General features: G+C 36.5%; 1 protein-coding gene across 15 annotated transcripts in view; it reads left to right on the top strand.

The window, feature by feature from the left end:
- The window catches only part of CCDC91 (coiled-coil domain containing 91), a 580,237-nt gene that overhangs the window by 363,469 nt on the left and 190,714 nt on the right, over positions 1-26,054 (top strand). For all 15 annotated transcript variants that reach the window (XM_072654437.1, XM_072654444.1, XM_072654435.1 and 12 more), the window contains 3 exons: positions 3,641-3,733; positions 3,827-3,895; positions 10,168-10,344. In XM_072654437.1, the coding sequence (XP_072510538.1) occupies positions 3,641-3,733; positions 3,827-3,895; positions 10,168-10,344 (339 nt within the window). The remainder of the gene's footprint in view (positions 1-3,640; positions 3,734-3,826; positions 3,896-10,167; positions 10,345-26,054) is intronic.

Here is a 26,054-nt window from a genome sequence, read left to right as displayed (position 1 = left end):
CCGTGTTCATCCTCATTGAAAGTATTTGTCAAAGTGACTGCAAACATCATGCTAAAAAGCATGGGAGCAGGCACACAGCCCTGTTTCACTCCATTGGTGACTGGAAAGGCACGAGAACTTTGTCCATTATCCAGAACCTGGGCAAACATGCCATCATGAAATTGACAAATAATGCTGATGAACTTCTCTGAGCAACCAAATTTTGACATAATTTTCCATAAGCCCTCACAACTAACAGTGTCAAAGGCCTTGGTCAGATCCACAAACGTTGTGTACAGACCTCTGTTCTGCTCCTGGCATTTCTCCTGGAGTTGTCAGGCAGCAAACACCATATCAACTGTTCCTCTGCCCTTTCTGAAGCCACACTGGCTCTCAAGTATATTGCCATCTTCCAGGTGAAGGATCAGCCTATTAAGGAGGACTCTAGCAAGAATTTTGCCAGCAATGACTAAGAGAGAGATCCCCCTGTGATTGTCACAAGACAATGTTTTCCCTTTACCCTTATAGAGATGGACAATGGAGGCATCCTTGAATTCCTGAGGGACAACTTCCTCTTGCCATATAACCTGGTAAATTTCAATCAGCTTTTGTATGAGCAATAGTCCCCTTACCTTGTAAATCTCAGCTGGAATAGAATCAGTATCAGGTGCTTTGCCACATGTAAGGAGCCTAATGGCCCTCAAAACCTCTTCTTCAGTTGGAAGTTCATCTAAGGAGGGATAACTTCAACTTGAGGTAAACAGTCAGTGGCCTCAGCATTGACTGATGATGGAAAACACTATGGAAGTGCTGAGCTCATCTTTCTAGGATCATGTCCTTCTCTCTAATCCATGTGCCTCCATTAGCACTGAGTAGTTGTGATGCACCATAAGTTTTTGGTCCATAAATAGCTTTCAGGGAATCATGAAAGTGCTTTGGAGTGTTACTATCAGCATAAAACTGAATTTCATCTGCCTTCTTCCTGAGCCAGAAATCCTACATCTCTCTAAGCTTTGCTTGTACTTTGCTTTTAATGGAATTAAATGTTGCCTTCTTAGAGGTGGATAAACTCTCCTGCTGGTAAATCCTGTGTAGCTCACGTTTTTCTTTTAACAGCTTCTGAATTTCCCCATCATTTTCATCAAACCAGTCTTGGTGTTTGTGAGTGTTCTGACCCAAATGAGCAAGTACACCAAATCTCTGAGAGCTGCCCACTTCTTTTCTGCTCCACTGTTGCCAACTGTACGTTTGCTCAACTTTCCCTCCAAGTCAGCAGCAAACTGTTCATGCTTAGAGAAGAGCTCTTATTTGTTGACATTAATTCTTCTGATAGTCATTTTGCCGTGAGGGTGGCACTTTTGATAAATGCTAATATTTGGCTAGGAAAGGATAAGGCTATGATCAGTCCAACAATTGCCTTTGTCACTCTCACATCTTGTCTGTCTCTTCTCCTTTCAACTGCATAATCTATTAGATGCCAGTGTTTGCTGTGAGGGTGCATCCATGAGGTTTTATTGCATTTAGGTACACAGAAAATAGTGTTGGTGATGAGAAGGTCATGTGATGCACAAGTTTTCAGCAATAAGTGACCATTTCTGTTGCTGTTTCCAACTCCATTCCTTCCTAGGACTCCCTGCCAAGTCTAGTAGTCTGAGCCTACTCTAGCATTAAAGTCACCCAGAATTATAAGCTTGTCCTCTTTTGGCATATTGATGATAAGGGTCTGTAGGTCTTCATAATGTAACCAAATGATAAATTAGGTGGTTTCAACAAGAAAAAATTAAAAGAATTAAGAAAAGATTAATAATGCCTGAACTGGCTAATTTGGGGATGTAGTTGAACCTTGACTAATAGAATTTAGCTATGCAGAAAATCATGAGGAAAGGAGTATTCTTAAACTAGAACTTACAAAGTAACACTATGCAGGAGGGAATGAGTATGGCATATCAATTTGAGCTTGTTACACAGGGAAAAGTTCTGGGTTTGAATTCAAAGAACATGATTTAGCAACCTAGTGTGGCCACTCGCTACCTGTGTAGTGATGAAATGAAGAGTTTGGCTTCCAAGATCCTTTGTAGATGTAAATATATAGCCATGTGATTGCTAGTGAGAGGACAATCATGGGAATATTAGGCATATGTAGTCCCTTAAAGAGCAGTTTTGGTACCTGGGGCAAATCCAGTTAGAGAGAGTGCAGCAAATAGCTACTCTGATTCAGGGACAGTATTGTTGGGAGAAAGAGTTGCCATGATATGTCGGACATACCTCCATCTTATCCCTAGCCTCTAGAAATAAGCAAAAGCCAGGCAATGATTGGGGTATTCCAATTCCCTAACATAGAAGTAACATGGCCTTGTATTCCCTAGCACATTGGAATGAAAGCTAATACTCTTGACTCTGTGTACTCTACTACTGAGTGGCATTGGATGTTAAGATAGTATTCTCTTGTTTGGTTTAATTTAATGTGTCCATGGTTAAAAAAATGCTGCAGAAACTATAATTAATTGAATATTTATTTCTAGTCAGCAGTATTTTCTACTGTGGATGAAAATTACATCATTTAAGGATGATATTTGCCCTTCAAGTATTTTATCTATCAATAGTATTTAACCATTTCTTTTGCTGTAAGCTAAAAATCGGTGTCCATTCCAGTTATTTATCTTTCCTAGTTTGATTTGAAAATCAAATTCCTATTCTGTCCCCATTTTATTCATCTCCTTTCAATTTTCAGTTGTTCCCTTTCAGAGGATCTCTTATCATATACTTTAGTTTGATGAGGCACCAAGAAATATACCTTACAGTACTTAAGGAACATATTTAATATGGTGATTGTGGTGGTTTTTGTGGAAGACTTTGACTGTTAAAATTGTATTTAGATAGACTTCACAATATATACCTATATTTATGTTTTATTATTATTAGTATGTCCCTAGCACAGTGCTAGACATTGAAGAATATCAAAGAAGTCTTAAGAAATAGCCCATGCTCCGAAGAACTCACTGCAAATTTGTTGGGGAAGTAAGGATTTAGACACAAAACTAGATAAGTGCAGCACTTAATGTTGCTTGGTTGGTTGTTGTCCTTCTTCTTCAAAGAGGACCAAAATGTACTTTACCATTGTAAAGTGAAATTTTAGTGTGTCTGACTGTGGTTGATCAGACCAATACAAGCTAGGAATGCTCTACCACAGGTTGGGCAAAGATAGTCCTTATGAATAATTGGAGTGGATATCTCATATACCAAGTCATTAACTACAACAACATTATTAATACCTAACATTTATGTAGTTCTTACTGTGTGCCAGGCACTTTACTGATTATTTCATTTGATCACTCAGCAATTCTGGGAAGGTGATATTCTTAGCTACATTTTACATATGAGGAAACTAAGACAAACAAAAGTTATGTGACTTACCCAGAGTCACACAGCTAGGAAGTGTGTGAGGCCCTATTGGAACTCAGGTGTCTTCCTGATTTCAGATCCACTGCTCTATCTATTTCACCACTCAGCAACCTCATTATATGTCAGGTTAGAAATACTCATTAAATATCTGTTACTAGACATTGTGCTATGTCTTGACAGTTGGAGTTCAGCAGCTCTGCTCATTTCTTTTAGATTACTTGTGTCATTTTCATAATAATTTAATTATCTTTCCTTAAAGCACCAGAGGCTTTTGGATATGCTTGATGCAGAGAAGGAACATTTAACAGAAAAACTAAAAGAAGCTTTGACTCAGCAGTCTCACGCTCAGAGGGTAAGATTCCAAGTACTATCTATTTGGAAAAAATAGGTCTCATTTCCTCAGATAATAAGTTTAATATCTATTGAACTATTTTACACTTTGCAGGAAATAATGGGAAAATGTTTGGAGGAAGAAATGCGAAAAAGTAAAGACGCATTAGCAACTGCAACAAAGGTATTGCTATATATAATTGGTGTCTTTATAAGTGAGTGACATTTAAGAAAGACGAATTATTTTGTTGTCAGTCTGTTGTTATAATAGCTTCATGTTAGAAAGAAGATCTTCCCCCTCATTCCTCCATTATGTTTATTTTAATTCACCAAATATTTAAATGTCTATGTGCAAGGTCCTGTGCTTAAAAAATTCAAAGGCATTTTTTTAAAATCCTTCGTCTCAAGATCTTTCTACTGAGGTATATAACATGGAAACAGAGAAGGAAATATAAGATAAGTTGAGGAGGGAGAGTAACCTAATAACTAGGCTATCAAGACTTTGGATATAATGTGGCACTTGAAATTAATCTGGAAGGGAAACTAAGAATTCTCAGATGGATTCAGTTGAATAGTCAGACTGAAAAAACAGTCATGAATAGTTCAGTGTGGATATGGAGCCAATATGGCAGAGAAGGGATAGGTATTCACCTTGGCTTTACCCCAGGCCTCTCCAGATACCTTTAGGTAATGCCTTAGAACAAATTCTGGAGCAGTGGAGCCCACAGAAGGAGTGAGGCACTTTTCCAGTTTAAAACAATTTGTAGGGTCTATGGGGAAGGTCTGTTGTGCCTGGGTGAGAGTAGAACCCTGTCCAGTCCAGTAGAGCAGGCTCCAAACAACCAGGAGACAGCCTTGGGAGTGACTGAATCAGTGGCAGCAATGGTGGTTTCTGGAACTCTGATATCACAGATGGTAAGGGGTAAGAAGAAGATTAGAGAGGTCACTTTGCTGGTACCAGGAGCAGGACTTGTATTTACAAACAAGCATTGCATATACTTGGATCTGAGTTATAGTCATGGGTCTCAGTCCGAGGTTAAGAAGGAGTGGTAGCATACCAGAGATTGCCACAGCAAGGGAGAGTGAACACTCTTTACAGTTCCTGTGTAGAAAGAGTGCTTGTGGTCACTCACTGATCTGTGCACAGAATAGGAGAATGGGAAACACACCTCTCTACATCATACCAACTTGGAAGAACTGAAAACTTACAGGTCCCCAGAATTACCTCAGAAAACAGCTCCACAAAAAACCCTGAAGCTTGGGACAGTGCCACCTGCACTTGAGAAGCAGAGCCCAACTTTAGCTTAGAAGAAAAAGTCAAGAAATAGGGTAAAAAATAAACAAACAACAGAAAAAGAACCTGACTATAGAAAATTGCTATGGTGACAGAGAGGATCAAAACACAAACTCAGAAGGCAACAAAGCCCAAACTCCTGCATCCAAAGCCTCAAATAAAAATTTGAATTTGAGTCAGGCCATGGAAGAACTCAAAAAAAAAAAAAAATCAAGAGAGGTAGAGGGAAAATTGGGAAGACTAGTGAGAGCGATACAAGAAAATCATGGAAAATGAGTCAGTAGCTTGGTAAAGGAGGCACACAAAAATAATGAAGACAGCAGCATCTTAAAAAACAGGATAAGCCACGTGGTAAAAGATGCACAGAAATCTAATGAAGAAAAATATTTTTCAGAAAGTAGAATTGGAAAAAGGAGGACACGCTTGGAAAAGGGCAATCACAATGCACACTATCACAAGGCAAGGGGAAGAGAAAGATGGGGAGAAAATTTGCAACTCAGGGGGAGGAGCCAAGATGGCTGAGTAGAAAGAGACACATATCCTAGCTCCGAACCCACAGCCCATAAAATACCTGTAAAGAAGAACTCCCAACAAATTCTGGAGCAGCAGAAGCCACAGAACAATGGAGTGGAGAAGATTTCTGTTCCAGAGAGACCTGAAACACCGACACGAAAGGTCCATCACGCACCAGACCTGAGCAGAGCCCAGCCCTGCCTTGGCCACACAGCACCAAGAGGAGCAGATCCCAGCAGGCTTCAGGGGAAGAATCTCCAGGGGCCACACAGGTCCCTCCACCCACAGGCACCAAAGGTCAGTGAGAGTCTTTTCAGCTTTCTGAGAGGGGAGTGGGGTGTCTCCATAACTCAGACCCTCTCGGGAGGCAGCAGTGGAGGCAGCAGTGGACAGAGGCTCCCCAAGCAGCAGGAGCTTGGATCCATTGTTGAAGGTCTCCTCATAAACCCCCTGAGGGAACTGAGCCACATGTGGCAGCCCTGCCCCCACCTGAGCACCTGAACTTAATCTCACACTGAATAGCAGCCCTGCCCCCACCAAAGCCCTAAGGCTGGGAAGCAGCATTTGAATCTCAGACCCCAAGTGCTGGCTGGGCAGATCTGGAGGCAAGGTGGGGGTGGAGAGGACCCTCAGAAGTCAAGTCACTGGCTGGGAAAATGCCCAGAAAAGGGAAAAAAAATAAGACTACAGAAGGTTACTTTCTTGGTGAACAGGTATTTCCTCCCTTCCTTTCGAATGAGGAAGAGCAATGCTTACCATCAGGGAAAGACATAGAAATCAAAGCTTCTGTACCCCAGCCCACCCAACGGGCTCAGGCCATGGAAGACCTCGAAAAGGATTTTGAAAATCAAGTTAGAGAGGTGGAGGAAAAACTTGGAAGAGAAATGAGAGAGATGCAAGTAAAGCATGAAAAGCAGGTCAACACCTTGATAAAGGAGACCCAAAAAAATGCTGAAGAAAATAACACCTTGAAAAATAGGCTAACTCAATTGGCAAAAGAGGTTCAAAAAGCCAATGAGGAGAAGAATGCTTTCATAAGCAGAATTAGCCAAATGGAAAAGGAGGTTCAAAAGCTCACTGAAGAAAATAGTTCTTTCAAAATTAGAATGGAACAGATGGAGGCTAATGACTTTATGAGAAACCAAGAAATCACAAAACAAAACCAAAAGAATGAAAAAATGGAAGATAATGTGAAATATCTCATTGGAAAAACAGCTGACCTGGAAAATAGATCCAGGAGAGACAATTTAAAAATTATGGGACTACCTGAAAGTTATGAACAAAAAAAGAGCCTAGACATCATCTTTCATGAAGTTATCAAGGAAAACTTCCCTGATTTTCTAGAACCAGAGAGCAAAATAAGTATCCAAGGAATCCACTGATCACCTCCTGAAAGAGATCCAAAAAGAAACTCCTAGGAACATTGTGGCCAAATTCCAGAGTTCCCTGGCCAAGGAGAAAATATTGCAAGCAGCTAGAAAGCAACAATTCAAGTATTGTGGAAATACAATCAGGATAACACAAGATCTGGCAGCTTCTACATTAAGGGATCGAAGGGCATGGAATAGGATATTCCAGAAGTCAAAGGAACTAGGACTAAAACCAAGAATCACCTACCCAGCAAAACTGAGTATAATACTTCAGGGGAAAAATTGGTTTTTCAATGAAATCAAGGCCTTTCAAGCATTCTTGATGAGAAGACCAGAGCTGAGAAGAAAATTTGACTTTCAGACACAGGAATGAAGATAAGCATGAAAAGGTAAACAGCACAGAGAAGTCATAAGGGACTTACTAAGGTTGAACTGTTTACATTCCTACATGGAAAGACAATATTTGTAACTCTTGAAACTTTTCAGTATTTGGGTAGTTGGTGGATTACATACACACACACACACACACACGCACACACAGACACACACACAGAGAGACAGAGAACACAGAGTGAATGGAATAGGATGGGATCATATCTTTAAAAAAAATGAAATTAAGCAGTGAGAGAGAAATATATTGGGAGGAGAAAGGGAGAAATGGAATGGGGCAAATTATCTCTCATAAAAGAGGCAAGCAAAAGACTTTTTAGTGGAGGGAAAAAGAGGGGAGGTGAGAGAAAAACATGAATTTTCCTTTCATCACATTCCACTAAAGGAAGGAATAAAATGCACACTCATTTTGGTATGAAAACCTATCTTACAATACAAGAAAGTGAGGGTGAAGGGGATAAGCAGGGTGGGGGAGGTGATGGAAGGGAGGGAAATGGGAGTAGGGAGCAATTTGAAGTCAACACTCTTGGGGGGGGGGACAGGATCAAAAGAGAGAATAGAAGCAATGGGGGGAAGGATAGGATGGAGGGAAATATAGTTAGTCTTATACAACACGACTATTATGGAAGTCATTTGCAAAACCACACGGATATGGCCTGTATTGAATTGCTTGACTTCCCAAAGGGAATGGGTGGGAAGGGAGAGTTGAAGAGAAGCTGGAACTCACAGTTTTAGGAACAACTGTCGAGTACTGTTCTTGCTACCAGGAAATAAGAAATAAAGGTAATGGGGTATAGAAAGTTATCTGGCCCTACAGGACAAAAGAGAAGAAAGGGACAAGGGAAGGGAGGGATGATAAAAGAGAGGGCAGATTGGTGATAGGGGGCAATTAGAATGCTCGGTGTTTTGAGGTGGGGGGAAGGGACAAATGGGGAGAAAATTTGGAACCCAAAGTTTTGTGAAAATGAATGTTGAAAGTTAAATAAATAAATTTTAAAAGGCAAAAAAAAGAAAAAAAGAAAATTTGCAACTCAGAATCCTGTAGAAAGGAATCTTGAAAACTAAAAATAAATAAATAAATAGTGATCTTAAAAATATTTTAAAAACAACAAAAAATGGAATTGGCCAAATGGAAAAGGAAGTACAAAAACTCAATGAAGAAAATAATTCCTTAAATTTTAATATTGGGCAAGTGGAAGCTAGTGACTATATGAGACCTCAAGAAACAACAAAATAAAATCAAAAGTATGAAAAAATACAAGACAGAATGTAATATCTCATTGGATAAAACAAATGACCTGGAAAAGTAGATCCAGGAAAGATAATTTAAGAATTATTAAACTACCTGAACGCCACGATCAAATAAAAAAGAGCCTTCTTTCAAGAAATTACCAACAAAAACTGCCCTAATGTTCAGGAAACAGAGGGTAAAATAGAAATTGATGGAAACCACTGATCACCTCTTGAAAGATTCCAAAATGAAAACTCCCAGAAACATTATAGCCAAATTCCAGAGCTCCCAGGTCAAGGAGAGAATATTTCAAGTGGCCAAAAAGAAAAAAAAAATCTAATATTGTGGAGCCACAGTCAGAATAACGCAAGATTTAACGATTTGTACCTTAAAGGATCTTAGACTTTGGACCCAGCAAAAAAGAGTACAGTCTTTTAGAGGGAAAATAAACATTCAGTGAGAAAGAAGACTTTCAAGCACTCATGATGAAAGGACCAGAGCTGAATAAAAATTTGACTTTCAAACACAAGACTAACAAGAAGCATAACAATGAAAGATAAATTATAGGAGATTCAGTAAGGTGAAACTCTATATTTCTACATGAGAAAATGATACTTGTAACTCTGAAAAACTTATTATTAGGGCAGTTAAAAAGAGTATGTACATACAGAGTGCACAGGTATGAGTTGAATATGATGGGGTGATTATCTAAAAAAAATTAAAGTTAAAGGATGAGAAAGAAGAATGCACTCGGAGAAGGGAAAAAGCAGAGGTAGAATGGGGCAAATTATCTCACATTAAAGAGGTCATAAACACAATATTCATAGTACGTACCTACAGTGATGTAAATGGTAAGAGCAATAACCATAAAACAGCATAAAATGTATGTTGTAAAACTGCAAAGAATGAGCATGACCCCAAGAGGAGAGTTGAGGAGACACCTTTGTGGAGGTTAGGGTCTGTGGATGCATATATTGAGTATGTTTTTGGGGTTTTCTCAGTATTAGTTGGTTTTGCTGATTTTTTCTCATTCCTTTTTTTTGGTTTTCTTTTTCGTAGAAAATATTCATTATATGAGTTGCCTCTCTCAGATTTGGAGGAAGAGGGATACTAGAATATATTTTATTATGTAAAAACAATGCAATATCAATAAAATTTTATTGTAAAAGTTTTTTCTATTGTGAGCTATTTTGTACTGGGCTCTTGCTCTCTCACCTGAAATTAAAAAGAATTGAGACTAAGGGATTCAGAAATGAAGATGTGCAAAATCTTATGTTTAATTCAGGGCTGATGCTATAGCATTTTGTGAATAGAATTCTTATGCTGTCACTTTTCCTTTCCCCTTCACACATTCAAACTGGTTTTGTTATGTTTTCTGCTGCCATTGAGCATTTATGAGTCCAGATCCACTGAAAGAAGTTTTATTAATGGAGATATATCTTAAAAATCCCAGGAAGTGTGTTGAATATACTTATGCAATGAATATAGATATGATACTGCAGTGATGGTTATAGACGCAATTATGCAATTTTAGTTTTATAAAGCATGTACATAAAACTAATAAGAATAGAGTCTGTGATAATGTTCTCATTCAGTAAAAAAGCTATCTTCAAATTATTATTGTTTTTGATACCATTTCTTTCATTATTGTTTCAAAGATTGAGAAAGAGACAATGAAGGATGCTATTTTAAAAGCAGTAGAAGAAGAAAGAAAAAACTGGGAAAAAGTTCATGCAGAAGAGAAGCAAATATGGAAAGCTGAGTATGATAAAGATCAAGAAAAAATATCTCAGGCAATCCAAGAAGCTTTACAGGAACAAAGAAAAATAAGTCAGGTCAGTAGATAACTTCATGAAAATATAGCTTTTTCTTCTTTTTTTCTTATTTATTTCAGTTAGGATTACTTTGCCATCTTTTAAAATCATATCAATTGAAATGATACTTTTACTATTCATTCAGTCAGTCATACCTGACTCTTCGTGACCCAAGGATCATATAGAGCATCAGGCCTAGATAGAGTGCCAGACTCCTCTTCCTGAGTTCAAATCCAGCCTCAGATATTTACTAGCTGTGTGACCTTGGGCAAGTCACTGAACCCTGTTTACCTGAGTTTCCTCATTTTGAGAAGGAAAGGGCAAATATCTCTAATTCTTTTCCAAGAAAACCTCAAAAGGAGGTCACAAAAGTTGGACACAATTGAATGACTTTATTATTTAAAGGTAAATATATAATATAACTTTCATGCTATAAGAATGGTAGCTAGGCAATACATTTCCCCCCTTTTTGCCTATCTTGTAGTTTCTAATCAGTTTCTAAGTTTATTATGAACATCAACAAATTCTGTTGATCTCCTACTACAAGGCAATTGATTGGGTTCATTTTCTTTATTTATTAGAATATTTTGCTAAATAAGTCATTAATTCTGTCTATTTCAGGCCAGACCTGTCTTAGACCAGGCCTTGTGATTCAAACTCAATGGATAATTTACACAGAGCTCCTTCTAGACCATAAAAAATAATGAATAAATTGGAGATAACCAGCAGAGGGAAGATACTAGCATTAAGAGAAACCAGGAAAAGATTTTTGAAGAAGATAGGACTTGAAGGCAGCCAAGAAAACCAGGAGACAGAGATGAGGAGGGAAAGAATTCCATACATAAAGAATAGCCAATGACAACGCAGACTAAGGAGGTAGAGTGTCGTTCTATAAACAGCAAGAAGGCTGGTGTCTCTGGATTACAGAGTATGTAGGTAAGGGGAGGGAAGGTATAAGAGAAGAAAATCAGGAAGGAAATAGGTTTATATTTGATCCAAAAGGAGATAAGAAGCTATAGGAGTTTATTTAATAGCGGATTGACATGATCATTTCTGTGTTTTAGGAAAATCAATTTGACAGCTTATAGATGTTTTGGAGAGAGACCTGTATCAGGAAACCAACCAGGAAGCTATTGCAATAGTCCAGGCTTAGGGTGATGAGGACCAGAACCAGAGTGATACAAGTGTGAGAGTGATAGAAGGCATATGTGAGAAAGATGTTACTTCCCACAAACTACACTCTCCTTCCCCATAGAAGGCCTCCCTTGTAACAGTTAAGGGTAATGGAGCAAAATAACTTTACTCATTTTCTTTGTCTGAAAATACATGTCTCACCTGTACTTCTACTTCATTACTTCTCTGCCAAGAAGTGAAGGATGTTTCATCAGTATTCTTCTGGAGTCATGATTGGTCATTGCACTGACCAGAGTTCCTAAGTCTTTCAAAATTAGTTTCCTTTACAATATTATTGCCATTGTTACTAACTTATTACGTTATTATTCATTAACAAAATTTTGAAGTTTCGCTTATAGTTTCACATATCATCCTCCTTTTTTGCTTTCTGTTATATATTTTAAATGTTCATATTAATCAAAATTATCATAAAAGAAAAAATGTACATGTGTGTAGGTACATATATATGTATGTACATTTAAGAGGGACTCAGACTAAAATGTTTTTATTACAATTTCTATATATATTCTGGCATTCTGGGAAGATGGAAAAAACAAAAATGACTACAGAATTTTGAGCCTGATTAATTGGGAAGCTGGTGATGGAAGTGATAGATGTAGGGAAGATAGGAGGAAGAGGTTTAGAGAAAAGATAAGTTTAATTTTAGATTTATTGTGTTTGAATTATTTGGGACATTCTGGTGGAAATGTGTGATGCAAATTGGAAATATAAGTTGGAATCCAAGGAAAAATATGGACCAGAGATTCTGATATGAGTCATTTCACATTAAGGTGATAGTTTAAGTTGTGGGAATGGATATGATATCTAAGGGGTAATATTTCTAGGGGAAAAAGAAAAAAGATTGGATAGTGCGTCCTTTCCCTTGATCCAAAAGTACCTTCAAGTAGAGTAATCTTGGAGTTGAACCTCTAATTGAATAAAATTTTTCTTCCTATTAGTCTAGTAAATGAAAATAGTGCCATGACTATTTGGATTTGGAGTCAAGGATATACATACTTATATTTATATGACCTTGAATATCATTAACTTAGCTGCATCTTAGTCTTTTCATCTGTAAAATAAGGAGGTTGGATAAGACAGCCTCTAAGGTATCTTCTAGTTCAAAATCTATAATCTCATAACTGATATGTAAAATTAAACTGAAATTCTTACCAAAAAGATTTGTCCATTTATTTGAATCATTGGATTCATTAGTAAAGTGGTTCGGTGACAGAATTCTGTTATGCTTTTCGTTTCTTCAATAGGTCTTTCCACCTTTCAAGCCCTGCTTATAAATTGATCTTAATTAATATAGTTCTAATTATTTTATTCTCTTTCTCAAAAAAGATTTACTAACTGCCTATGTAACCTATCAAATAAAACTCTTTATTCTGGTATTCAGGGCTTTCCACTATCCAGCTGCACTTTACCTTTTCAGTTTTTACCACATTCATTACAGATTCAAAGAATTGGGCCATCAAAGGTCATCTAAGTCTACCAATTGAAGCATTGTAACATAGTAGAAAGAATACCTGGACTCTGAAGTCAGAAGGCCCTGGTACCGGTAAAGAAGGCCCTAACTCTGCTCATTATTATCCTTAATTCACAGCAGAAGTCAGTTATCTTCTCTAGGTGTCAGTTTCCTGATCTAATAAGGCAGGTTGTACTAAATTATCGTAAAGTCCTATTCCAGCTCTTAACTATTTGAATATCTCTGACAAGTAGTTATCTAGCCTGTCTTTGAAGACCCTTTCATCCATGATAAGGAATTTACTAAGGCAATCCATTCTTTCCACTTTTAGATCAACTCTAATTATTTGAAACTTTGGGTTAACATTGAACTGAAATTTGCTGCTAAGTCCTCTCTTCCTCCCCACCTCACTCCTAGTTATGCCTTCTATGTCCAAGACAAACAAATTTAATTCTTAGTTTTATCATCTATAGCACCTATAGCACTGTGTATAGTAAATGTTGATTGTATTTGTTGACAGGCCTATTGAATAAATGTATGTGTGCATTATAATCATTAATTTTATTGTCTGAATTGACTACTAATGGTTCATTACCTCCTGTGAAAATTCATTACTGAAAACTTTTCCTCTCATTTGATATTATTTGTTGTCGGTTTTCTGGGAAAGCAAAAGAACCAGCCTCCAGATGAGCACTCTTCCCTCCATGAAACAGAACAAAACAGATTATTACCTACCCTTTCTTGAGTCCACTGGTCAAAGAAAATTCATCAAATTCTTATGGTCTATATAGCATCTATAAGATCTTAGGGAATCTTTCTGGGCAGCCACATGTACTTAGTAATTGATGGTATAAGACTTATTTTATAAATTCAACAAATAACATGTCTTTATACTTACATCTACTTTTACTGTATCTGATACTCTGAAAAATCCATGACTACTGAGCATAGCCTAATTCCAGTAGTCCTTGCTTGTTGGTAGTACGTAGTTGGCAGTCTTAAAATAGTACTGAAATCCCTCAATATTTACTATGGTTGACTGTCTTATATTTCCACATAAAGGCTGTAAAGTATATATGTAGTTTTAAAAATACTTTGATATGGAATGCATTCCATATTAAATTTAGTATGTACTAGTATTTATGTATGTACTTTAGTAGGTACTAAATTCAAATTTAGTAGCATTAACCTTTTTCATTACTTTAATCTTTGATGATAGCATCTGATCAAGCTTGACCTTAATTCCTTTATGGCATAATTTTTCCCAGTTTGTATAGGTTAACTTGGATTTTTCTAGAGCTGTGTTGTAATAAATATCAGTTTTTTGAATCATATGCTTGTTTTGATGGTGTAGAAAAAACCCTCCTATTCCTCTTGGACATCTCATATAAACATTAAAATAAATTGGAGATATTATGGCTGAGGCCTCCCAACTTTGACGAAGATGGATCAGGTAGATTCCTTCACTGAGAAAATGTAAGGCATGTTGCAAAGCTGGGGAGGATATAAGATATTAGTAAGTCCAACTGACTGTTTGTTTCTTTGCAGGAGAGTATGCCAGAGTTTTCTATTTTCAGACATAGTGTCCAGGTGGACACTAGGATTTATACAAGAAACTTTTGTATTCAAAAGACCTTGATAGTCATTGTGTGGGGGGGGGGAGGGGCGTCTGTTTGTCTGCATGTGTGTAGAAATGCAGTTTGAGGTCAGAATGAGTCCATTTTGCAACATTTAAATGGAGCACTGATTTAAGTGATTGCAAAGCTTGTCTTGAATTTGAAAAATGGAGTTGGAGCCTGTGCTCCAACTGAAACTTGCTATGCAGACTTAAAGTATGATTTCAGAACTTTGGGATTTCTGAGACAATGGTGGTACTAAGGTATTCATTTTAAAGTTCAGTCCAAACTAATCATATATGGCCTATTAGGAGTATTCAGGTAGACAAATAGTTATAGTGTAATGATTTTCTAGATGATATATTGCAAATTTGACTGTGATGTTAAATTACAAATTAGACACAAATTTAAATTTTGTATTTGAAGACAACCAAAAACTTCAAAGAATATTAGACAGGAATCAAGATGATTAAAGCTTAAGTGTGAAGTTTGTTTAGTCCTATTGAATGTATACTTGTTTTTGTTGCTTTTTTAATCTGACCTGTGATACCTTTGGTATAGGGAAGTTCCAGTGAGGAATTTCTGCTACCAATGCAGAGAAGTAATTTCTCTGCAATTTAGTCATAGAAAATTTTGAAGGCATGGCAGGAAACTACTAGAAGATTAAATAATTTACCTAGTGTTTTACAAATAGTATGTGTAAGAGGCAGAACTTGAACCTAAATCTTCTTGCCTCCAAAGCTTGCTCTCTAACTGCTACTCCACATTGCCTCTCTGTGTTAATTTGTATTGGATAGGGGCACGAGAACAAAAGGTAAATGCTAAATTCCAACACTAATCTGTAATTGTTTTCTTTGCCAAACAACTATGCGTTTTTTTTCCCTCATACTCAGAGTCCTAGAATCTGGATCCTAGAATCCAGTTTAATTTACAATTCGTGAAACAAAGCAAAGATCATTGCCTTTAGATGAATGGATTGCTAGATGAACAATATATATGCTGCTACAAAAACTTATCCGCCTTTTATACATCTTTGTTTTCTCCCTTTTTCCTTTACTGTTGAGCTTCTTAAACTCATATCCAAAACAGAGATCATTATCTTTTCCCCAAAACTCATCCCTCTTCTGAACTCCCCAATTACATATTATAATATTAATATACTAATATTCCCCATTATATTATTATAATATATTATCATTATTACGCCACTATTCTGTAAGGTTTAACCTCACCGTCATACTTGACCCTTCCCTCTCATTCATCCCACATTTCTAATCAGTAGTCAGACATTTCTGTTTCTTTCTCCATAGTATCTTTGTTCATAGGCCCTATTCTGTACTCAATCTGTCATTCAATCAAGAATTTATTACTTCAGGCTCCTATAACCTCTTACCTGGACTAGTATAAGAGCCTCCTAATTGGTCTCCCTGCTTCAAGTCTGCTCACTCAAATCTGTCTTCCACATAGTGCCAAAGTAATTTTTCCTAAAGCTCAGATCTGTGTCTGATCACAACCCCTCCCACTCCAGTAAATTCCTGTGCTTACTCTTACCTCTAGATTGAAATATAAACTATTTGGCATTAAAAATTCTTTACAACCTAGCATACCTTTCCAGTCTTCTGTGTAAACATTATTTGCCTCGGAGCATTAAGCAATCCATACTGACATACTTTCTTGTTCCTCACATGATACTTAGTCTCCAATACCCTTTCTAACCCTTCTAACCCTTTCTGCAGTGGCTCCATACCTGGCATATTCTTCCTGTCCCATCTCCATTTTTTTGTCAATTTAATTTCCTTCAAGATTTAGATAAAGTGTGACAGACCAAGATGATGGAGTAGAAGGACAAACCTGTAGAAGCTCTTCCCCCACAGCCCATATAATACTATAAAAAATGACTCTACAAAATTCTAGAGCAGCAGAAGCCACAAAATGACAGAATGAAAGAGATTTCCAGCCCAAGGCATCCTGGAAGGCCAACATGAAAGATCTGTCATGCCGGGCTCTAAGCAGAGTGAAATTCATGGAGCCTGACCCAGCATGGACAGGACCAGAGCAGGCTTCAGGGCACCACAGGCAACACCTGTGGTTCCCAGATTTCTCAACCTACAAATGCCAAAAGCAACTTCAAAGGTCAGTGAGAAAGTTCTTTCACCTGGGTAAGAGGGGAGCAGGGTCCTGCCCTAGACCCAGGTGCAGGGCAGCAGAAGTTACGGCAACAGAAGTCACTGTGGCAGAGCATCTATTTTTGGAGCCCTTGGCATAAAGAACCTGGGGTAATCGAGCTGCTGATCTGGATCACAGCCCTCATTGGCAGTCCTGGGGTGAGGAGGAGTACTGACTGATGTGGTGGAGCTACTGGAGGCTCGAGAAAGGGAATTTTGCTCACAGATCCTGGGCAAAAAAGCTTGTGGTTGCTCCCAGAGAAGAGTGCAGGCCAGGAGAGGAGAAAACTTCTCTCCTTTGATTATGCTACTTTGGAGGAACTGAGAACTTACAGGTCCCTAGAGTATACACTCCTCTTTACAAAGGACTCAAAAGTCAAGTAACTGGCTGGGAAAATGTCCAAAAAAGGGGAAAAAATATAAGACTACAGAAAGTTACTTTCTTGGTGAACAGATATTTTCTTCCATCTTTTTGATGAAGAACAATACATACCATCAGGGGAAGACATAAAAGTCAAGGCTTCTTCATCCAAAACCTCCAAAATAAATATGCAATGGTCTCAGGCCATGGAAGAGCCCAAAAAGGATTTTGAAAATCTAGTAGAGAGGTGGAGGAAAAATTGGGAAGAGAAATGAGAGTGCTGCAAGAAAATTATGAAAAGTGAGCCTGTTAAAGGGAATCCCAAAAATGCTGAAGAAAGTAACACCTTTAAAAATAGACTAACTCAAATGGCAAAGGGGGCCCAAAAAGCCAATGAGGAGAAGAATGCTTTAAAAAGCAAAATTAACCAAATGGAAAAGGAAGTTAAGAAGCTCACCAAAGAAAATAGTTCTTTAAAAATTAGAATGGAGCAGATGGAAGCTAATGACAAAACCAGAAGAACAAAAAAAATGGAAGACAATGTGAAATATCTCATTGGAAAAACAACTGACCTGGAAAATAGATCCAGGAGACACAATTTAAAAATTATGGGACTATCTGAAAGCCATGACCAAAAAACGAACCTAGACATCATCTTTCATGAAATTATTAAGGAAAACTGCCCCTGATATTTTAGAACCAGGGGGTAAAATAAATATTGAAAAAATCCACCAATCACCTCCTGAAAGAGATCCGAAAAGAAAAACTCCTAGCAAATTTTCTTACTACTTTGGCTACTATTGTAACCAAATTACAGAGTTCCCAGGTCAAGGAGAAAATATTGCAAGCAGCTAGAAAGAAAGAGTTTGAGCATGATGGAAATACAATTAGGATAACACAAGATCTAGCAGCTTCTACATTAAGGGATTGAAGGGCTTCAAATATGATATTCCAGAAGTTAAAGGAACTAGGATTAAAACCAAGAATCACCTACCCAGAAAAACTAAGTATAATACTTCAGGGAAAAAATGGTTATTCAGTGAAGTGGAGGACTTTCAAGCATTCTTAATGAAAACACCAGAGCTGAATTGAAAATTTGACTTTCAAACACAAGAATTAAAAGAAGTATGAAAAGGTAAACAGGAAAGAGAAATCATAAGGGACTTACTAAAGTTGAACTGTTTACATTCCTACATGAAAAAATAATATTTGTAACTCTTAAAACTTTTCTCAGTATTTGGGTAGTTGGAGGGATTATACACACACACACACACACACACACACACAAACACACATAGACATACATATAGACAGAGGGCATAGGGACAGTTGAATAGGAAGGGATGATATCTAAAAAATAAAATTAAGGGGTGAGAGAGGAATATATTGGAAGTAGAAAGGGAGAAATGCAGTGGGGCAAATTATCTCTCATAAAACAGGCAAGAACATGGTTTTTCAATGGAGAAGGAAAGAGGGGAAGTGAGAGGGAAAAAGTGAAACTAATTCTCATTACATTAGGCTTAAGGAGGGAATAACATACATACTCAATTTGGTATGAAAACCTATCTTACATTATAGGAAAATAGAGGAGAAGGGGATAAGTGAGGTGGGGGCATGATAGAAGGGAGGGCAAATGGGAGGAGGGAGTAATTAGAAGTAAACCCTTTCGGGGAGGGGCAAGGTCTAAAGGGAGAATAGAATAAATAGGGGGCAGGATAGGATGGAGCAAAATATAGTTATTCTTTCACAACATGACTATTATGAAAGTCTTTAGCAAAGCTACACATATATAGTTTATATTGAATTGCTTGCCTTCTCAGTGGAGCTGGGTGGGGAGGGAGAAAGGGAGAGAAGTTGTAGCTCAAAATTTTAGAAATGAATGTTGAGAATTGTTTTTGCATGCAACTTGGAAATAAGAAATACAAATAATGGATTATAGAAATCTATCTTGCCCTGCAAGAAAAGCAAGAAGATGGAGATAAGAGAAGGGGGGTCAGATTGGGGTAAGGAGTAGTCAGAATGAACGGTGTTTTGGTGTGGGGAAGGGGAGACATCGAGAAAAATTTGGAACTCAAAATCTTGTGGAAATGAGTTTTGAAAACTAAAACTAAATAAATTTAAAAAAAAAGAAATTCCTCAACCAAAAAAAAAAGACTTAGATAAAGTATTGCCTTCTATAAGAATCTTCTCTAGTCTCTTAGCCACTAGTGTTTTCCCCTCTGTAATTATCTTGAATCTACTTTGTTAAAGTTTTGGGCAGTCAGGTGACACAATGGATAGGTGCCAGGCCTCGATTCAGGAAGACTCTTCTCCTTGAATTCAAATTTGGCCTCAGACACTAGCAGTGTGAACCTGGGCAAATCTTTTACCCCTGTTTGCCTCAGTTTCCTCATCTGTAAAATGAGCTAGAGAAAGAAATGGCAAACTGCTAGTATCTTAACCAAGAAAACACCAGATGGGGTCACAAAGAGTCAAACACAGTTGAAAATGACTGATCAACAACAAAATCTACTGTATATCAGTCTAGTATATATCTACATACCTGTTGGCCCTACAATTAGAGTATAAGCACCTTGTAAACAAGTAACCCTTTGCCTTCTGTCTTTGCATCCCCAGAACTTAGCATAATGCCTAGTTCATAGTAAATTTTTAATAAATTTTCAATAGATGCTTGCCAATTTGACAGACTTCCGGCCCATTTTTAATAGAAGAATCTAACGGAAGGTAGCCAAATCTGAAATAGTGTAACATTTTCTCTTTTTGATTGGTATTTAGTTAATTTGGGGTAAAGTAGATGCATCATAAAGGAAGTAGAAGCAGGAGACTATTTGCTAGTTTGTCCCTAGGAATAGGGTCTATCTGCAAACCACAGTGTTTTGCACATAATAAATACTTAATAAAAGTCTTTTACATTCATTCAGTAAATTTGAGAAATAATAATGACTATATATTTTTTAAATTTATTGATGTTTTCTATTTCTTACATCACTATAATACCCTGTATATCTGTCCCTGTTCCCCTCTACAAGAAGCATCCCCTATGACAAGTAGTATATTTTTGGAGAGGAAATAAAAGCACAACTGATTGATATATTGAGGAAGTCGAAAGACATACAATGTGTGACACTTGTGGACCTCTCACCCCCATTGAAAGAGTAGGTTTGGGATATCTTCATATATCTTCATTTGAGTTACACTTAATCTTTATAATTTTGTTATATTTGTTTTTAATTTTTTGGTATGTCATTGTTTGTTCCATCTAAATTGTTGTAGTTAATATGCATATTATTTTCTGATACCTGCTGGCTCTTGCATCAGTTCACATAGAGCTTCCCATGCTCTCTCCAATTATTAAATATCATTTCTTATAACACAGAAGTATACCATTACATTCATATTCACAATTTGCTTAGCCTTGCCACAATTAATGGGTGATTATTTTGTTTCCAGTTCTTAGCCATCCCCAAAATTGCTGCTATAGATATTTTGGAGTATATGGAGACATGTTTTTCTTATCAATGGCTTCTTTGTGGTATAATCCCAGTAATGGAGTCTTTGGTTGAAAGGGTATAGATATTTTAGTCACTTTATTTGCATAAATCCAAATTGCTTTTTAAAATGTTTGTACCATTTTACGGCTCCACCAACAATGTGCCTATGTTCCCACACCCCCTCCAACATTGACTGTTGCCATTTTTGTCATTTTTACCTATTTTCAGCATATGATGTGAAATCTCAAAGTTTTTTTGATTTGCATTTCTCTTGATATTAGTGATTTGTAACATTTTTCATGTGTTTGTGAACACATTGGAGTTCTTCTTTTGAAAACTATTAGTTCAAATCCTTTTACCATTTGTTTTGTTTTTGTTCTTAACCATTTTTACTGTTGTGGAATAGCTATTAGTCATATTTTGACATAAAGATTTTTCCCATTCACCCACTTCCCTTCTTATGATAGAGGCAATAATGTTGTCTGTGCAAAAGTTTTTCAGTTTTAAGTAATCGAAATTATCTGTTTTATCTTTTGTAATTGCCTCTATGTCTCATTTGGATACGACTCCATCTCTGACACATAGTTGTGAGAGGTACATGTCCCGTTTCTCTTCCATTGTTTTACTATTATATTTAAATTTTAGATCATGTATCCAATGCCATGTATAGTGTAATGTGAAGTTTGGCTTCAAGTATAATTTGTGTTATACTGCTTTCAAGTTTTCATAGCAGTTTTTATCAAAAAGGGAGTTTTTCCTTAGGTAACTTGTTTTCTGTTTTATCAAACATGGGTTATTTAGTTCTATTGTTTCCAAATCTCCCTTATTTAGTCTGTTTCATTTATCTGGATCTCTATTCTTTAATCAACGCTAGCTGGTTTTGATGATTGTACCCTTATAATATGGTTTCAGATCTAGAAGTACTATTCCTCTTTTGCCCTTACTTTTTTTCATTATTTCCCTTGATATTCTAGATCTTTTGCTTTTTCAAAAAAAAATTATTAGTTTTTGAACTAATAACAAGGTCCATAAAGTATCCTCTTGATAATTTGATTGGTATGGCATTAAAACTATGAAATAATTTTGTAGTAGTGTCATTTTTATTATATTGGCATGGCCTAGCGTTGAGGACTGAATATTTAGTTCAGTCTAGCTATTTAGGCTGTTCTTTAATTTTTTAAGAAGTGCTTTCTAAATGAATCTGTAAAAGTATTTTGTGTGCTTTTGGAAGGTGATCCCCAAATATTTAATGCATTTTGTAGTTATTTGGAATGGAGTTTCCGCTTTTATTATTGCTTCTTAAGTTTTATTATTATTATGTAGAAATGATACAGATTTTTAAAAATATTTTTTAATTTTTAATTTATGGAACCAAAGAAAAATTTCCATAACATAGTGTAATAAAAACAATAATTACACATAAAACTAAAAAATCTATTATGTACAACATGCTATTCTTTTTAAATATGTAATAAAGTTATCATGTATTATTTTGCATTTTTTCCTCCCACCCACCCTAGAGATGGTTACCATTAGACACAAATATGTGTGTATGTATATGAAAAATCATTTTATACATGCTTCTATTTATCACTTCTTTCTCTAGATGTAGAGAGCCTCTTCCTTCATATGCCCTTTGTAGTTAATTTGGGTATTTTTAATAACATTCATTCAAAGTTGTTCTTAAAACAATATTGCTGTTACAGCCTTCTAATGGTTCTGTTTATTTCACTCTTCATTATTTCTGCAAGTCTATCCATGATTTTTTAATTAATTTTATTTATTTTTAGTGTTCTACAATCACAACTATATAACTTAGATTTTTTTCTCCTACCTACCCCACACCTCCCTGCTCCCTCCCCGAGATGACATACAATTCTATATAGGATCTACACATACATTCCTAATAAATACATTTTCACTATAGTCGTGCTGTGCAGAAGAACTAAAATGAATGGGAGAAATCATATAACAAACCAAAACATAATACATACACGCAAAAAAATGATCTGCTACATTCTGGGATTGACTTCCATAATGCTTTCTCTGGATGTGGAGGGCATTTTGCCTTAGAAGACCATTGGGAATTTTTTTTAAGTCCTTGCTTTGCTATGAAGTTTGAAGTCTACCAGAAAAAAACTCGCACATTGTGGTCATTGCTGTGCACAAAGTTCTCCTGGTTCTGTTCCTTTCGCTCAACATCTGATCATATAAGTCTTTCCAGGCCTCTGAAGTCTTCTTGTTCATCATTTCTTATAGTGCAATAGTATTCCATTACATTCATATACCATAATTTATTCAGTCATTCCCTAATTGATGGGCCTCCCCTTGATTTCAGGTTTTTGGCCACTACAAAGAGTGTTGCTATAAATATTTTTGTACATGTGGGCACTTTCCCATTTTTATGATCTCTTGGGGATACAGTCCTAGAAGCAATCTTGCTGGGTCAAAGGGTATGCACATTTTTGTAGCCCTTTGAGCATAGTTCCAAATTGCTCTCCAGAATGGTTGGATCAGCTCACAGCTCCACCAAAAATGAATTAGTGTTCCAACTCTCCCACATCTTCTCCAACATTTATCATCCAACTGTTGTGTCATGTTAGCCAATCTGACAGGTGTGATGTGATATCTCAGAGTTGCTTAATATTCCTTAGAAAGAATTAAGAACTTCTCAGAAGTTATTACCTAATAAATAATCTGTAATATAATTACTTTCATCTAAGAATCTTAGAGTAATTTATTTCATATTCTTTTTTTTATTATTTTTAATGTTTAACAATCACTGCCATACAATTGAGATTTTATCCCCCCCACACCTACCCTCCACTACCCCCCTCCCTCCCCATGACTGCATACAATTCTGTATAGATTCTACATATACTTTCCTGTTGAGTATATTTTCACTATAGTCATGCTATGTAGTCAGACTAAAATAAATGAAAGAAATCATATAACAAATCAGAACATGATACACAAACACATACACATACACAAACATGATCTGCTACATTTTGTGAGTGACTTCCATATTTCTTTCTCTGAGTGTGGAAGGCATTTTGCCTTGAGAACCACCTTTGGGATTTTTTTTTTATAAGAAGTTTTTGCGTTATTACAAAATTCCTTTATTTCATATTCTTTAATAAATGTGACCATCACTTTGTGGGAATACAAATTGGAAAAAACCAGTACATTATCTTAATTTTTCTGATGAATCAAATGAGATTCAGTGAGATTGTAGTATTTATATCAAATTGTATAAATGGTAGAGCCTGAAGTACACCTTGTCCCCAGGATCCTGTCAATAAGAATCTAAAATCTTTTATTAAATATTTTACTGTTTTCACCCTTGAGGGCATTGTGAGCTTTGGATCTTAATAGGACTGTAATTGATAATTAATTCCCTCTGTAAAATCTCTTTAGGAATATTACTAAAGCATTAAGTATTGGGAAAGTTGATTGTAGATTATAAATTCTCAAAAATAAAACTGATCATTATATGTCTGTTTTTACTGATTAGAATTACATTCAGTGAAAATCCTCCAAGTTAATATTAAGTCAAGTCTAGCCAAAGAGGAGCTTTCAAATAAATCATAGGCAGATTTAACATTATATATCTTTTAGATGGAATATCTCAAAGTGATAATTGACTGTTGCTTTTAAATAGTTAAAGTAAGCTGATGTGTGACATGAAAAGAAACTCTCATAATCTTCATTTTACTTTAAAACCACTCAAGAACAATGTATTGTATTTCCGTGTTTATTTTCTCAAACCTCATAGTATCCTCTGTGTCATAGACTGTTGGAACATTTTCCTTATATTTTTTTTTTTTTATTTCCTTCAAGGTTTATTCATAAGTGCCTAAACTCATTTACTAAATCTTTCCTTATGTTGTTGCTGTTTTTTTTGTTGTTGTTGTTGATTTATCTGTAGGTTCATGGTCTTTTGAGATTTTTCTTCTCCTGGAATCTTTTATACTTTCAGTTCTACCCTTCCCCTTATTTTCTTTATTGTTAACTTCTGACTCCCTCCCCTTTGATTGTGGTTTCCTTGGAAGCTGGATCTAAAAGTATCTCAGCCTCCTCCCACACTGGGCTATTCACTATTCACCAGCCTAGGAATCTGCTCCAGCTGACTTTCATGTGGTCAGAATCAGCCCCACCTGGATGCTGTGCTCTTCCCCCAGGTTTTGGAGAGTGTTCACCTACTTTGCATATGCAGTGTCCTATCCTCATGACCTGTCCCACTACATATATTCCTTAGTTTTCTGGCTTAACATCACCAGTTCAAAGCCTATTGGCACCAACCATTTAGAACCCACTTTTCCTGACACTAGCAGAGATTGCTTTCCCCTGAACTAGTGTTGGTACTTCAAGTGTTGAGCCCCCAGCAGACTTTTGCTCCTAAGGGACGTGGCCAAACTGAATACTAAAGTCCAAGGAAACTAGCCTAGAGCCAGGACTCTACAGTATCAGAAAGGGATGGGGAGACAGAGTTTTAGGTGTTGGGCTTTGATGTACGCCTATGTCATGTTGTTGGGTATGCTAGTGCAGCCTCACTAGTGTGGGATGTGGGGGTGCTCAGTGAGCTCAGGGTCAGTGAATATCATATCCTGGGGTTTTTTAACCTTCTTTTAGATTGCAAGTATCCCAGAACATGGAAGCAGTTAAGTTGCTTTATCTTTGGCATATCATTTCTCTTTTGGAGATGTTTGAAAGTTTATGGAAATCTGAGAAAATGTCTAGTCCACTATCTTCTTGCTCCCATCTAGAAAAATTTTAGTATTTCCTAAGGAAAATGAAAGCAAACTGACAAAGACTACAATTAGGAAACCTGCTTTATATGGAGAAATGATAATGAAAACTATTAGGTATAAAATGCTGTACAAAAAGTGTCTATATGCCTTTATATGTATGTGTGTGTATGTCACATTTCTATATATGTTTGGAAAATAATGTGTACTAAACAGGGCAGCTAGGTGGCTCAGTGGATAGAGTACCAGGTCTAGAGTCAGGAAGACCTGAGTCAGATATGGCCTCAGACACTTATTATCTGTGTGACCCATAACAAGTCACTTAACTCTGTCTGCCTCAGTTTCCTTTTCTATAAAATGAGCTGGAGAAGGAAATGACAAGCCATTCTGGTATCTTTGCCAAAAAAAAACTGAAATGTAGTCACAGATTCATACATGACTGAAATTACTTAAGTAAATCATTTCACCTCTCAAGTCTTACTCACTGGCACTACATAATTCACAAGGTTGTGAGAAAAATACTTGACAAACCATAAATTAGTGCCTAAATGGAAGCTACTATTATGTTCTTTATCTGATTTTTAGCATGTATGTTTTTGTATTTATTCTTATTTACTAATCCAATGAAAATTTTAAAATTACCTGTAAGTAATTTAAAATCAGAAAGGGCTTTTGAGATTATTTAATTGTTTTTCCTCATTTT

This window comes from Notamacropus eugenii, chromosome 3 (assembly GCF_028372415.1).
Source record: "Notamacropus eugenii isolate mMacEug1 chromosome 3, mMacEug1.pri_v2, whole genome shotgun sequence".
Classification (NCBI taxonomy): Eukaryota; Metazoa; Chordata; class Mammalia; order Diprotodontia; family Macropodidae; genus Notamacropus; species Notamacropus eugenii.
Note: the sequence above shows the minus strand (reverse complement) of the source record. Positions and strands in the feature narration are given on the sequence as shown.